This window comes from Electrona antarctica, assembly GCF_951216825.1.
Source record: "Electrona antarctica genome assembly, chromosome: 14".
Taxonomy (NCBI): domain Eukaryota; kingdom Metazoa; phylum Chordata; class Actinopteri; order Myctophiformes; family Myctophidae; genus Electrona; species Electrona antarctica.
Window position 1 is genome coordinate 48,210,987 of NC_136795.1, and position 14,823 is coordinate 48,225,809.

At 45.9% G+C, this 14,823-nt stretch overlaps 1 protein-coding gene across 1 annotated transcript in view; it reads right to left on the minus strand.

The window, feature by feature from the left end:
• Positions 1-14,823, minus strand: part of tbc1d16 (TBC1 domain family, member 16) — a 110,049-nt gene that overhangs the window by 31,223 nt on the left and 64,003 nt on the right. Inside the window, exons 7-9 of the mRNA XM_079520939.1 lie at positions 3,382-3,529; positions 1,758-1,922; positions 519-637 (exon numbers count right to left, since the gene is read on the minus strand). Of these exons, the coding sequence (XP_079377065.1) occupies positions 519-637; positions 1,758-1,922; positions 3,382-3,529 (432 nt within the window). The remainder of the gene's footprint in view (positions 1-518; positions 638-1,757; positions 1,923-3,381; positions 3,530-14,823) is intronic.

The following is a 14,823-nucleotide window of genomic DNA, read 5'->3' on the forward strand; positions in this document are numbered from 1 at the left end:
AAATTGGTACACAAATCCCTACACATGTAGGTGTTGTGTGTAGTGAACCGTGACCATTATTGCGAACGCAGTGATTTGCGAACGCAGTGATTGTGAACGCAGTGATTGCGAACGCAGTGATTTGCGAACGCAGTGAGCATTTACTATGAGACCCAGCAGATCATGTCTGTCTGTCTGTCTGTGTGTCACGCTGTAACACCACCCGCCCACCACCAGAGGGCGCAGCTGTATCACACACAAACACACGCACACACACACACACACACACACGCGCACGCACGCACACACAAAACTTAAAAAAAACGTAACTTAAAAAAACAACTTAAAAAGGAAAAACTTTAAAAGGAAAAACTTACAAAAAAACTTAACTTAAAAAAAAATCTTAAAAAACAAAAAAAAGAGAACTAAAAAAAAACCTTAAAAAACTACGTAATTTATTCTAATTGTTGTTTTTGCAATTTACGAGCTGCGTTCGCTTCCCGCGTTTGCGTGTCTTACTTGTAGTTGTGGGCTGTCACTTTGTTTGGGAACGCAGTGACATGGTGGTGTCACACAAACTGGCGGCTGAGTCATATCTCAGCACTGTGGTCAGAACTCCAGTGAACCAGTTCCCAAAGAGTTCAGATGACTCACACTTCTGTCAGGCTTAGAGAGGCTGTGTTATTGTCGTAGTTGAGAGCCCATGTGATGATTAACCCATTTTGGACTGAGGTCGATTAAAAAAAGGCTTCTAAATCCTAACATTTTTCTGAAAAACCCATGTTTCTATGTCAGTGGTGCTCAACCTTTTTCATGTCAAGGACCCCCAGAATTATCTGTATTTGGCCGCAGACCCCCAGGGACACCCCCAGAAGCCAATATTTTAGTTAAAAATGTTCGCTCTGAAATATATATTCAAAGGTTTGCGCCACATTTTCACGACTTTTCAAAAATAGCAGACCTACAAGCTCGTAGCGCGGTATGAGCTTGTAGATCTGCTATTTTTCAATAGCTAAAGTAGAACATAATGCTTAAAACACCTACAGGGGTTCCCGCCCAAAATGGGTTAAGCCATTTAGACCTGAGCTCAATTCTACAAATGACTTCTAAATCCTGACAGTTTTCTGAACGGTGAATGATGTTTCTATGTCAGTCGTTTTTATATCTTATATATTTTTGAGTGGTGTAAACCACTCCTACGACTGGCTTTGTTAGTTTACGTGTCTGTCTGTCTGTCTGTGCTCAAAAAATGAGCATGGTTGCTACGGTCACCCAGTTCACCCGGGTGTGATTTCATTACGTCAGACATTACGTCAGACCACAGCTGATCAGTCTATATAAGACCTTACACCACTCAGTTCACACGGGTGTGATTTTTTTCATATCAAGGACCCCCAAAAATATATGCAATTGGCCGCCGACCCCCATCTGAAAATATGTCCCCCCCCCCCCAGTATCAAAGATTTGAGTTAAAAATGTCCGCTGTGAAATATATATTCAAAGATTTGCGCCATATTTTCACCATTCTTCAAAAATAGCAGATCTACAAGCTGGTAGATCTATGAGCTTGTAGATCTGCACATACGTGCGTGCATGGCCCACACACAGCACACTTTCCAGCAGTGCGCAATTTACAAGCAGTGCATTTCTCTCCACACACACACACACACACACACACACACACACACACACACACACACACACACACACACACACACACACACACACACACACACACACACACACACACACACACACACACACACACACAGTAGTACCTTGCGTAGCTTGTACTCCTCCTCCACCTGGCCGCTGTGGTTGAGGTGTCGCAGCCAGGTGGGGACGTCCAGCCTGCGGTAGAGCTTCTCCTCTGGGTGGGTCTCTGCCGACGGCAGGGTGTGCCTATGGATGGAGAACTGCATGCACGACTTCTCGTCAGACACCTGGACCCGAGGCACACAGAGGAGAACAACACACGGGACGATTGATGAGGACATTTTGGTTATTTATAATGGCAACCTTGCGCGCACGCGCACGCACGCACGCACGCACGCACGCACGCACGCACGCACGCACGCACGCACGCACACACACACACACACACGCACACACACACACAGCAGGAGTCTGTCTAATTTCTGTCTAAAAAAAAAAGGGGGGGGGCTTTACAGAGTAAACGCGGCCATGTATTCCCGGGGGGTCGAGAGCATGTTCTGGTGTGGCTGTGCATCGGTGGGTGTTTCGCCGTCTGGTGTGAGGTGGAGGGAGCATGTCCTGGAGGGCTGTCGAGGCCAGAAAGTAGTTTTTTTTTGCCACGATGATGATTAGGGTTGTCCCGATCGGATCGGAAAATCGGGGCAGATCACGTCATTTTCAAATGATCGGAATCGGAAACGGGAGTCAACAAATGTGATCGGGACATCCCAAGTATCAATATTATAATATGTATATCATGATATTAGACTGGATATCGTCTGTGGTTTGGGATATTGTTCTATTGTGATGTGGTTGTTGTATCATAGGAGAGATAAGACAAAGAGAGAAGAGACTAACGTTGATCAAAATAACAATTCTTCTACATTCTCTAATTGTGTAGAACTTCTTGTAAATCAAGTAATGCAGATGTTTGACAACAATTTAACTCTTGAGAGCGTACAATTGGTTTCATTTTACGCTCAAGAGTAAAAATATCAATAAGGGTCCATTTGGTTATCAACTCTCCATCATTTAGTTGAGGACCACCTGGAACCCTGGAAGGCCTCAAGGCCCACTGGTGGTCCCCGGACCACCGGTTGAGAACCTGCTGCTTTATAGCCTGCATGGGGTCCACCTATGCTTTCTATGGCATAGGCGGCTCCCGGCAGGATCTTGGCCGAAACCGAATACCGAATATAGGAAACAGTTGGCCGAAAACCGAATACCGAATAGCCGAATATGATTAATATACATCTTTTTTCCTACCATTGCTGTCATGGCCGTAGCTTAAAGCTACCCGATTATGGCAAAAGACATGATTATGGCAAAACTTAACTTGAATAATAATAACTATTATGGGTCCATAAAGCATTTATTCAGCACTTTTGAATACATTAATTGCATACACTATTCGGTGATATATTCGAATAGGCCAAAAATGCATTTATATCCATTTTCGTCCGAATATTTTCTGTGGCCGAATATTCGGTGCAGCACTAATACAAACGTCTGGGTTTCCGAGGCTATAGCTGCTTTATAACTCTTATGGGTGTTAACCCAGTCTGGACGGGAACCCCTTTTGTTGTTTTATCTAAGCATTATGTTATACTTTAGCTATTTTTGAAAAAAACGTACAAATGCAGCACAAATCTTTGAATATATATTCTTTCAAAGCGAACATTTTTTTTATTTTGACGTCAGGCCTACCTGGTCCTTGAGCTGCGTCTCGCGGCAACACTTCCACTGCTGGAAGACCTCGGCCAGCTTGTCCAGGCCGGCGTGGTGGAAGTGAAGGATCTTGTACTGGCTCTCTCTGCTGGCGATGACCAGCTGGCCGCTGGTGCAGGCCTCGTCACTGTACAAACACAACAACATGTCCCCTTTTAGAACAGTGCTTCTCGCAAATCTACTATATAATGCGCCACGCCTCTGCGTGCGTGCGTACGTACGTGTGTGTACGGTTGTAATGCACGTAACTCGAGAACCGTTTGACCCACCGACTTCACATTCGACACACGCATTCCAGAGAAGCACCACAAAAGGCTCTGGTCAGGCTCTGACAGTGGGCCTAATGAGGCCAACTCCTTTCACCTGGGCCAGGCTCTGCCAGTGGGCCTAAATGAGTCCAACTCCTTTCACCTGTGCAATTTCCAGCCTCTGCCTCAGCCAATTGAGGCTCAACCAATCAGGCTCTGCCAGTGGGCCGAATTGATTGCCAAGTACACTTTTCAGTTTGCAGTCTCCACACACACAGGCACATACACAGATCTCCATGTGGCTGACAGTTAAAACGGGTGCTATGACAACGTATATCATTAGGTTCCCAAGTTGCATCGTTCCCAAGCGCAGATCTCATTCAAATAAGATCTGGTTGCAAAAAGTGGTGAAGTGGCCCTATAATCCAGAACGATTTACAGTCACACTGACATTAAATTGTACGGGGACTGACCGAAAGTCCGACCTCCCGGTAGTCGGACCGACCTAGTCGGACCGGTTAAGACTGAGGTTAGGATTAGCGACCTATGTGGTCGGTTAAGACTGAGGCGTGGCCGGTTAAGACTGAGGTTGGGTCGGTTAAGACTGAGGCGTGGACGGTTAAGACTGATGTTAAGATTAGTGACCTACATGGCAAGGTTAAGACTGAGGCGTGGCCGGTTAAGACTGAGGTTAGGGTTAGTGACCCACATGGCCGGTTAAGACTGAGGTTAGGGTTAGTGACCCACATGGCCGGTTAAGACTGAGGTTAGGGTTAGTGACCCACATGGCCGGTTAAGACTGAGGTTAGGGTTAGTGACCCACATGGCCGGTTAAGACTGAGGTTAGGGTTAGTGACGCACATGGCCAGTTAAGACCGAGGTTAGGGTTAGTGACGCACATGGCCGGTTAAGACTGAGGTTAGGGTTAGTGACCCACATGGCCGGTTAAGACTGAGGTTAGGGTTAGTGACGCACATGGCCGGTTAAGACCGAGGTTAGGGTTAGGGTTTGGGATAGTGTAAGTGCAGACCCCCTGTCTGTGTGTGTGCTTCGCGCAAACAGACACACGGACACACGGAAGCTAGCCTTCCCCATATATGGAAAAAGACAGACGTCATCAGTACGTCCTCAGTCGTGCATTATATTGAGTTCCACTCGTTTGTATTAATTTTCAATGATCACCTTCTCACAATCATCTGCTGTTCTGCTCAGTGGTGTATAGATCACTGTAGTCGAACATTACCCTTGATTTAAATTAAAACTACTGGTTGCTTTTTAAAATACACATTCAGAAGTAACTTTTTCCATTCCCCTGTACCCCTCTGCATCAACCCCCCCCCCCCCCCCCCCCCCTGCCACAGACCACCATTTCTCATTCTAATGGATTGCATTTTAAAAAATGTTAAAGATCCACTATCCCCACAGGACGGAAACGGGGCAGAGCATGAGGGCTTCCTGCTGGCACTGCAGGTCAAAGAGGATGAATATAAAAAGGAAGGCCAGCTGATAGAGTGTGGCTGCTGCTATGGAGAGTTTGCGTTTGAGAAGATGACCCAGTGTTCGGACGGTCATCTCTTCTGTAAAGAGTGCCTGGTCAAATACGCTCAGGAGGCAGTCTTTGGCTCTGGGCAGTCAGAGCTGAGCTGCATGGAGGGTGGCTGCAGCTGCTCATACCCAGTGCGTGAACTGGAGAGAGTCCTGCCAGAGAACATCCTGTGTAAATACTACGAGAGACAAGCAGAGGAGGCGGTTGCTGCCGCCTGCAGTGACAAACTAGTACGGTGTCCATCCTGCAACTTCCCGGCCCTGCTGGACAAAGATATATTACAGTTCAGCTGTCCCAACCGGCAATGCCTCAAGGAGAGCTGCAGGAAGTGTGGAGGTCAATGGAAGCTGCATGCGGGCAAGACGTGTGAGCAGTTGGAGACGGACGAGATCAGGACTAGGGTGCGATTCGAGGAGCGTATGACGGAAGCGCGGGTGAGGAAGTGTGCGAAGTGCGGCGCCGGTCTGGTCAAGTCCGATGGATGCAACCACATCAGGTGCCGCTGTGGCAGCCACATGTGCTACGTGTGCCGAAAGCCTATGGATGTCAAAACCCACTTCTGCCAGTGCGGGCTCTCGAAAGGCCTCCCCTGCACAGTCTGCAGTCACTGTAAGATGTGCCTACAGGATTCTGACCCCACAGCGGACGACGATCGAGTCATCCAAGAGATCCAGAAGGAGGCCGAGGCCGAGCTGAACAAGAACGGTCCACGTCATTCGGGGAAGCGTGTCGGTCCTAGCCTAGCGTAACCATCCTGGTGACTCTGTGACGGTTCACCAGGCTATGTCGGTCCCCTAACGGAACGTGAAGAGTACCGTGTAGTTAACCGGAACTAACACAATAACAACAATCTACAATGTTAAAAATCACACTTCACTCTAATACAAACAGTAGAAAGTCCATAGACTTGGCTGCTACTGAAGTGCTCTAAACAAACACTAGAAAGTCCATAGACTTGGCTCCTACTCTGTGTTTGTTTGAAGTGCTCTAAACAAACATTAGGGCCCTATTCTCGTCAGTGCCCTTATCCCTTATCCCTAAACTTCTTTGCCATTTTTACTAGCCGATCTACATTGACACGTGAGCTGGTAGATCGGCAATTTTTAACTATTCAAAAATGTTTTTCAAAAGTAAAAAAAAAATCACACCTGTGTGAACTGAGTGGTGCAACTAGTCAGTGACGTCACACACTAACCATAGCAACCATGCTCACAACCAGGTACACATACATAGACACATAGATACAGACAAAGCTGGTTGTTGGAGTGGTTTGCAGTTGCACCACTCAAAATAAAAAAGTTTAGGGATAAGGGGTGAGGCATTGACGGAAATAGGGCCCTAAAAGTCCATAGACTTGGCTGCTACTCTGTTTAAAGTGCTCTAAACAAAAAATAAAAAGGCCATAGTCTCGGCTGCTGGTGGTCCTAAAAAGCAAACAAAAAACACTTGAGTTAAAGTCATCTGGGGCCCTATTTCCGCCGGCTAGCCTCTCTACATTGACACGGTGTGAGCTTGTAGATCGGCTATTTGAACTATGCAACACTAGAGCGCTAAACGCTTTTGTCAAACCATGATCACTAAACACAGTTATATATTACCCACTGTAATATATTCCATAAAAGATCACACCCGTGTGAACTGAGTGGTGTAAGGTCTTATATAGACTGATCAGCTGTGGTCTGACGTAATGTCTGACGTAATGAAATCACACCCGTGTGAACTGGGTGACCATAGCAACCATGCTCATTTTTGAGTGGTGTAAACCACTCCTACGACTGGCTTTGTTAGTCTGTCTGTCTGTGCTCAAAAAATGAGCATGGTTGCTACGGTCACCCAGTTCACCCGGGTGTGATTTCATGTTAGTCTACGTGTCTGTTCGTACCAAAAAATGAGCATGGTGCATTGTGATTGGCCGGAATGAGACATTACGTCAGACCACAGCTGATCAGTCTATATAAGACCTTACACCACTCAGTTCACACGGGTGTGATTTTTTTGGTACGGACAGACACGTAAACTAACAAAGCCAGTTGTAGGAGTGGTTTACACCACTCAAAAAGTATATGTACCATCAACGTTTATTGAAGTACACCAATACAACTTGAGGTACTCTTTAATATTTGATCATGACTTAAAACAAACAACAAAAAGAAATGCCATCGGAGGGCAAAATCTGTGAATAATGTGGGTATTACTTTTGTTCTACACAGACAATGAATGGTCAAGTCATAGTGTCTATTTTATGTTATGATGATCAAATCGGCTAAATTTAGTTGTTCATGAGATGATGTATGATGATTGTTACGGACCTTTAAAATTGGCTCGAACAAACGGTGAAGTTGTGATTTTAGCTCGTTCAAAATTCTTACCCCGGATGTGACGTTTTTGGGCGTTCCTGTCTAGCGTGGTGTCAGTGTATAAGGACACAAAGTCAGGTTAAAAGTTTACCAAAAATATAACACATTTATTTAAATTTGAAATCGGGCAATAAATATCAGACACTGAACCCCACACAAGCCAGGAATGTAACACAACAGGAAACACTGAATAAATAAAGGGTTAACTTAATAAATGCCGAAAACAATAAATGATAAACTCAAGACCTAACTAGGCATCCTAACAAACAAAAATATGGGCTGGTACACTAATAATAAATATAGCTGCAAGCAGCGATAAGGCGGGACCAATAAAGAAGACAATACGCAATAAGAACAATATGCACAAAAGACTCATGGGCTGAGTTGTTGGTACCCGGATTTGAACACACAACCTTGCGATCCAAGGGTAAGAGCTCTACTGACTGAGCTACACGGAGACAATCAGTTATTCCATTGTTAACACCTTGGATGTCCAAGTTCAAGGTCACGGTCAAGTGCCCAAGCCGGAGATTGATAAACAGGATGGAGATTAATGAAAACAAAACCGTTCGCATCGCTCTAGAGCCTAGGAGCACTTGTTGCCCGATCCGATGACGTGTCAAAAAGTGACACGTCATCGAAAATCTCCCCTGCCTGTTTAGCTGACGAAAACGAAAATCTTAAAACGATCATAACTCCCGATCTAAATCATCACGTCTAATTCTGAAAAAAGATCCTGTGTTAGACGGCGCTCAGCGGTCCAGTCGCTAGTCGCGATAGATTTATTATTACCTCCTGTTGTTGTCGATCGACTCTAGAGTGGTGTGGCTATTGTTAGCAGCTACACAGACATGCACACCAGCTTCCGGTGCGCCGGTAAAAGTGGTCTGTGCGCTACAAATGATGGGCCCCCTGGATGAAATGGATTAAATAGTTCCGGGCTTCTAAGGTGTTAACAGGAAAATCATTCAGTGTTAGTTCAGCATAAGTACTCAAAATTTTAGAAATTAGCAGATCTACATGACATAACATGTCCCGGTACAGTACGGTACAGTACAGCACAGTATGGTACAGTACAGTACCATATGGTACAGTACAATACAGTACAGCATGGTACAGTACAGTACTGCACTTATTACACTATTGCACTTATTACACTATTTCACTATTACACTACTATTACACTATTACACGTATTACACTATTACACTACTATCACATTATTACACTATTAAACTAAATACAGTTATTACACTAATACAAAATTAGACTTAATACACTATTTCACTATTACACTTATTACGCTATTACACTACTATTACAGTTACTAGTATCCTACCCTAATAGACAGGGTACACAAGCACATGGCCGTTTATCCGTGCTCTATCTCCTACCAAACCACTCTGTTAGCACACATCTCTCCATGCACAAAGAAATCTGCATGACACCAGAAACCTAATGCACTACATTGCATCCACGCAACTGCCATATTTACTGTACAAATATTGTTTTGGATCAAAACGCGATCCAACTGCCCAGCTTGCGGTGACGTCAAAATCATCATGTTCAAGACTCCACCAGCACAGAGTGCCCAGAGCACAGCCATCCGCGGGTCCCTCCCCCTTTCACCCCTCGCATATTTCACTATTGGTTATTTCGGTGCTGCAGTGACAATGCAATCGCCCACTCCACAAACAAGATGAAGAAACATACAACACGGACCCATGCTTGCCACCGCCAACAAGTACACACGGGAATACTCAGACATCACCTCCAAAACCACACATCACTTTCAGATGATACACGTGACGAAACATGTTGCATGCGGCTGCTTCTGTAAACTTCTCTCTGTGCGTGCTGCATCGTTTGCACGCCCGTGTGTGCGTGTGTGTGTGTGTGTCTCGCCCACCGGCCGTAAATGCGTGTGCGCACCGGCCCTGCACGCACGCACGCACGCACTATACAGTACGCCGTCGCCAACGTTGGAAGGACATGTATAGAGCCTATACATGTCCTTCCAGCAGCAGCTCCGCCGTGTGCATACTATCTATGGATCCGTCGTGCTTACTGCCCCCCCCCCCCACACACACACACACCCAGTGACAGTCACACAGTTTGTCTCAACTCTCAAACAAGCCAACGCACCTCGCTTTGTCCACTGTCCACGCTGTATGCAATTAATTAATGCAATGAATGAATGAGTGAATGAGGACATTTATAAATTAATGAATGAGTGAATGAATGAATGGGTGAATGGATGCAATGAATGGGTGAATGCATGAGGAAAATTAATAAATGAGTGAGTGAGTGAGTGAGTGAGAAAATGAGTGAGTGAGTGAGTGTCTGTCTGTCTGTCTGTGCACGCGCGCGCAACAACACATAATAATCATTAATAACCCAGTGAGAGAGAGAGAGTGCGTGTGTGTGTGATTGTGTTGCGCGCGCGCACAATTTACAATTTAGGCATTTAGCAGACGCTCTTAATCCAGAGCGATTTACATTAAGCAACTATTTATAACCCATCCGTTTCTACATGTGCAGGGTACAATACTGGGTATAAAAACACAGCTGAAACATGAAATGGAGTCTGTCAACTCCCGCAATTTCCTTCTTCCCATATTGCGCTGCAACGTAACTCTAGGATGAGCTAGAGTTATTGTGATGCCATGTCCTAGTGCCTGATGGGTCAAATGTAATCTACTTCAATATTTCTATAGTTGAGTCATCCAATGCTGTGGGCATTGGGTCCAGGGAGCAGGTGGAGGCCTTGGCCTTGGTGACCAATTCAGTGATCAACGTAGCTTCCACCGGAGCAAAGAAGGCAAAGGGGGGACATGCAGCTGAGGGTGCAACGTCCTGCAACTGAGGTGCCAGCAGAGAGGTGGAGGGTGTCTGCAGCTGCAGGTGGAAGGTATCCACCTTCTCCTGGAAAAAATCCAGGAATTTGGAGCAGAGATCAGTGGCACCAGAGGGCGGGGGAGTGGGGGCTGAGCAGTTTGTTGATGGTGGAGAATAACTTCCTGGGGTGGTTTTGCTGAGACCCAATGAGGGTGGAGTAGTACTGGGTCATGGTCCGGGAGAGAGCCTCCTTGTAGGCCATTACGTGGTCTTTAAAAGCCAGATGGTGGACAGTGAGGCCAGTTTTCTTATAGAGCCTCTCCAGGCGTCGACCAGCAGCCTTCATGACTCGAAGCTCAGTGGTGAACCAGGGGGCAGGGCGATTGAATGAGACAGTTCTGGTTTTGATGGGGGCAAGAGAGTCCAGGCTATGAGCACTCACTGTCTTAGTGTTCCTGAATGTGACGGTATGCCTCGGATGCTGCCTGGGCAGGGAGGCAGGAACACTAAAGACGATGGTGTGGTGGTCAGATGCCTTCAGGTCCAGACACTGCAGATTGGTGGGGGGTGTACCAGTGGAGCACACCAAGTCCAACGTGTGACCTCTGTCGTGGGTGGGGCCACGCACATGTTGGGTAAAGTCGAAACAAACCAACAGTGACAGAAATTCGATGGCAGACGTGCAACTGCTGGAGTCCACGTGCACGTTGAGGTCGCCAAGCAGGAATGTGGATGGAGACATGGCACAGACAGGGGTGAGCAGCTCAGACAGCTCAGACAAAAAGGCAGTCCGGGCCGAGCTGGTGTTTTTAGGTGGGCGGTACACTAGGACGAACTGGTGTTGTAAATATCCAGCTAGTGTGAACACAACACACTCAAATGAGGTAGCAGTGGTTACTGTCACCTCTTTAATGAGGATGTCAGCTCGATGGATCACAGCCAGCCCACCAGCACCCCCCTTCAAGCGAGGCTTCTGTAAATATACATAGCCTGGGGGAGTGGCTGCATTGAGTGCCTTGAAGTCCTGTGGTGCCTGCCATGTTTCACACAGACAACAGATGTCAATGCGTCTTTCTTTGATGATGTCATTAATGAATTTATAATTTAGAGGTTTATTGTTAAGAGATTGAGTGTTCAACAGCATAAATGAAGCCGCTAACATGGGCTGGATGGGAGGTGCTGAACTGTCAACACAGACCAGTGGGCGGAGATAGCAGTCGCGCACATGGGCTTTGTTGTGATGACGTAATGCACCAGAGTGAGACACATACGTTATGGAGGGAATGGGTGAGCTGGAGTAAATAAACTTACGTCGGGAGCCCCTATGAATATAGCGAGGGCGACGCAAGAGTCCAAGAGCTTTAATGACCGTGATGGAGTTTGGAATGGAGTAGCTGACGAGGTCAAGAAGTTTCGCGGAGGAGTACTGGAATATACCCATCATTGACCACAGCAGAGGCTAACGGTGGCTAACGCTACCGCTGGATGGAAAGAGTCAAGGAATCAGCCGCTCGATGACAAACAACCGCAGATCAACCTGCAGGTAAGTCCCAAAACTGTGCAATCCTTGTACTGTAGCGACAATCCAGGTATAGTGTACTGATTGCGGTGTTAGTAAAGGCACTGAAAACACACTTAAAACGTGACCTTAGTCTCCGATTGAGAAGCGGCGACAGAAACGCCAGCGTCCTCTCACACCGGAAATGGACTGTGAATCTGACTTGCCCTGTGGGGGAGCCTGGGGAGCTATGCACTATGTGCATGTCGGAGTCCCCAGACTCCCCATAAACTACCAAAACAAAATAAGAACTAAACTAACCAAAAACCAAACGGCAAACAAATACTTAAATAAGTAACTTAAGTAACTGAAATAAAGAAAACAAGAGCAACAGAACATAAGGGAAACACAACTATTCAAGTTGGGTGTTGGGGAGACAATGAGATGCTCTCCACAGCTCCTCTTTATAGCCTGCTACTAATCATGCAACAAGGAACAGCTGACACAGGGTGTGGCAGCCAGAGTCATCAGGTGATTGACAGGTGTCTATTTAGACCAGCAGAGGTCAGCAATTTCCCAGGCACTACAACAGAAAGACAGAGTAACATTAAAGGAGAATTCCATGCTAGAAGGCTTTCTTACCTTTCTTTGTAGTTGTTACGTCTCCACCAAAGAGGTCCAGGTGTTTTTTTTGTGCAAAAACTCCTTATTGGCTATTTCCCCTACCATAAGCCCTCAATTAATTGCATTGAATGGGAATTGAATGGGGCTATGGGGTGTTGTGCTAATTCGCTTATTTCCATCGAAATAAGTAGTAAAGTGTGCCGCTTGGGATATTATTTACATTATGAAGAGAGGATATATACAAAAAAATATAATTTTGAGCGATGGAAAGCAAATTAGCACAACACCCCATAGCTAACCAAAGAGGTCTTTGGTGGGGACGTAACAACTACACATAAAGGTAAGAAAGCCTTCTAGCATGGAATTCTCCTTTAATGAACAGAATAGACAGATGATAGAGTATGAGTAGAGAGAGTGTATAGTGTGCCAGCACAGAACACCATGCGTTGATGCCATGTGTGCATGTGTGCAAGCACCTAACAATGATGTATAATGATAAGAGTGCCCCTCACTATACACAGGTGTGATTTGTTTTTAAATATTCCTAAAACAAACTATGGATTCGGGAAATTCTCCTTTGGTTCCACCCATTCCTGGCCCTGAGAATGGTCTAGTAAAAACAAAATCACACCTGTGTGAAGTGAGGGGCGCTCTTATCATCATACATCATCTCATGAACGACTGAATTTAGCCGATTTGCTCGTCTACATTTGACGTAGATTTTCCCTTCGCTGTCAAATGGCATTTAATGTTTGCGTTGCCACAAATGTACGTCATATTTGGCGGACATTTAACCTAATTTCTCCTTTCATTGTAAATGGCAAATATGACATGTGTGGGGACAAAACCTGTATATAGGCAACAATCACACTTGTGTGAAGTGAGCAGCGCTCTAATCATCATACATCATCTCATTCTGGCCAATCACAATTTGTGTCCTCACTTTTCCGTCTTCACTTTTCTGCCTTCACTTTTATCCTCAATATGTTACTCATCTCAGCCAATCAAATCATCGCTATGGGGTGATCATCCAATCACAATATAGGAGGGGCTAGGGCTAAATCACACTCGTGTGAAGTGAGGGGCGCCCGGTAATGTTTGTTTAAAATGCTCTAAAAACATTACAAAGTCCATAGACTTGGCTAGCCTGGCATGGCCAGACTGCATAGCTAATAGCCTGGAACCTCGGTGTGGAAGATCTATTTCCAAGGGGCGGGTTCTCTTTGAATAGTGGGCTCTGATTGGTTACCCACAACTCAATTTTGTTGCGGGTGAACTGCTACTATATGTTTATTTAAAGTGCTTTAAACAAACATAAAATAAGTCCATAGACTTGGCTGCCATATGACATAATTTCAAAAGCTAGATTTGGGTTTATACAACTAAAACGAAACTAATATCATACATACAGCAACTGACCTCCTTCGTTATTTATCCTAGTCGGGTCATTTCAGATTCATGCACCGCCCGAGTCAATGTTAACGCATGCACGATGTCCCAAAACCATAAAACCAACATGCCCATATATGGAGGCCACTTGAAACTGTATTTTCAGGCCATGAAGCGGCATAAAATCTGAGACAGCAAACATTCACAATAGACTTGCGACCAGCTGGTGGCAGGTCGATGGTCGGTTAGACTTGCGACCAGCTGGTGGCAGGTCGACGGTCGGTTAGACTTGAGACCAGCTGGTGGCAGTTCGGCGGTCGGTCAGACTTGAGACCAGCTGGTGGCAGGTCGGCGGTCGGTTAGACTTGCGACCAGCTGGTAGCAGGTCGGCGGTCGGTTAGACTTGCGACCAGCTGGTCGGTGGTCGGTTAGACTTGCGACCAGCTGGTGGCAGGTCGGCGGTCGGTTAGACTTGAGACCAGCTGGTGGCAGGTCGGCGGTCGGTTAGACTTGAGACCAGCTGGTAGCAGGTCGGCGGTTGGTTAGACTTGCGACCAGCTGGTTAGCAGGTCGGCGGTCAGTTGGCGGCAGTCCAGCGGTTGGCGGCAGGTAAAAGAAATAAACTCACACCCGTGTGAAATGAGGAGCGCTCTTGTTATCGTACATCAATTTATGTCATTATCATTTACCTTGATACAATGTTTAAATTTGGAATTCTTTGCCATATATTGGTTGTTAATGGTACCCCAACTTTCAGCAGCTGTCACAAAGTTTCCCAAGGGAGTTGGGTTGGAACACATTTTTCTGTGATAGTAGACACCTATCTATAGTAGAAAGCTAGTGGTAAGCATTATTTTTGCAGATTTGCCACAACTTAAGCAAACTTTACCTAACTATTATAGCAGACTCCTCACTCAAATG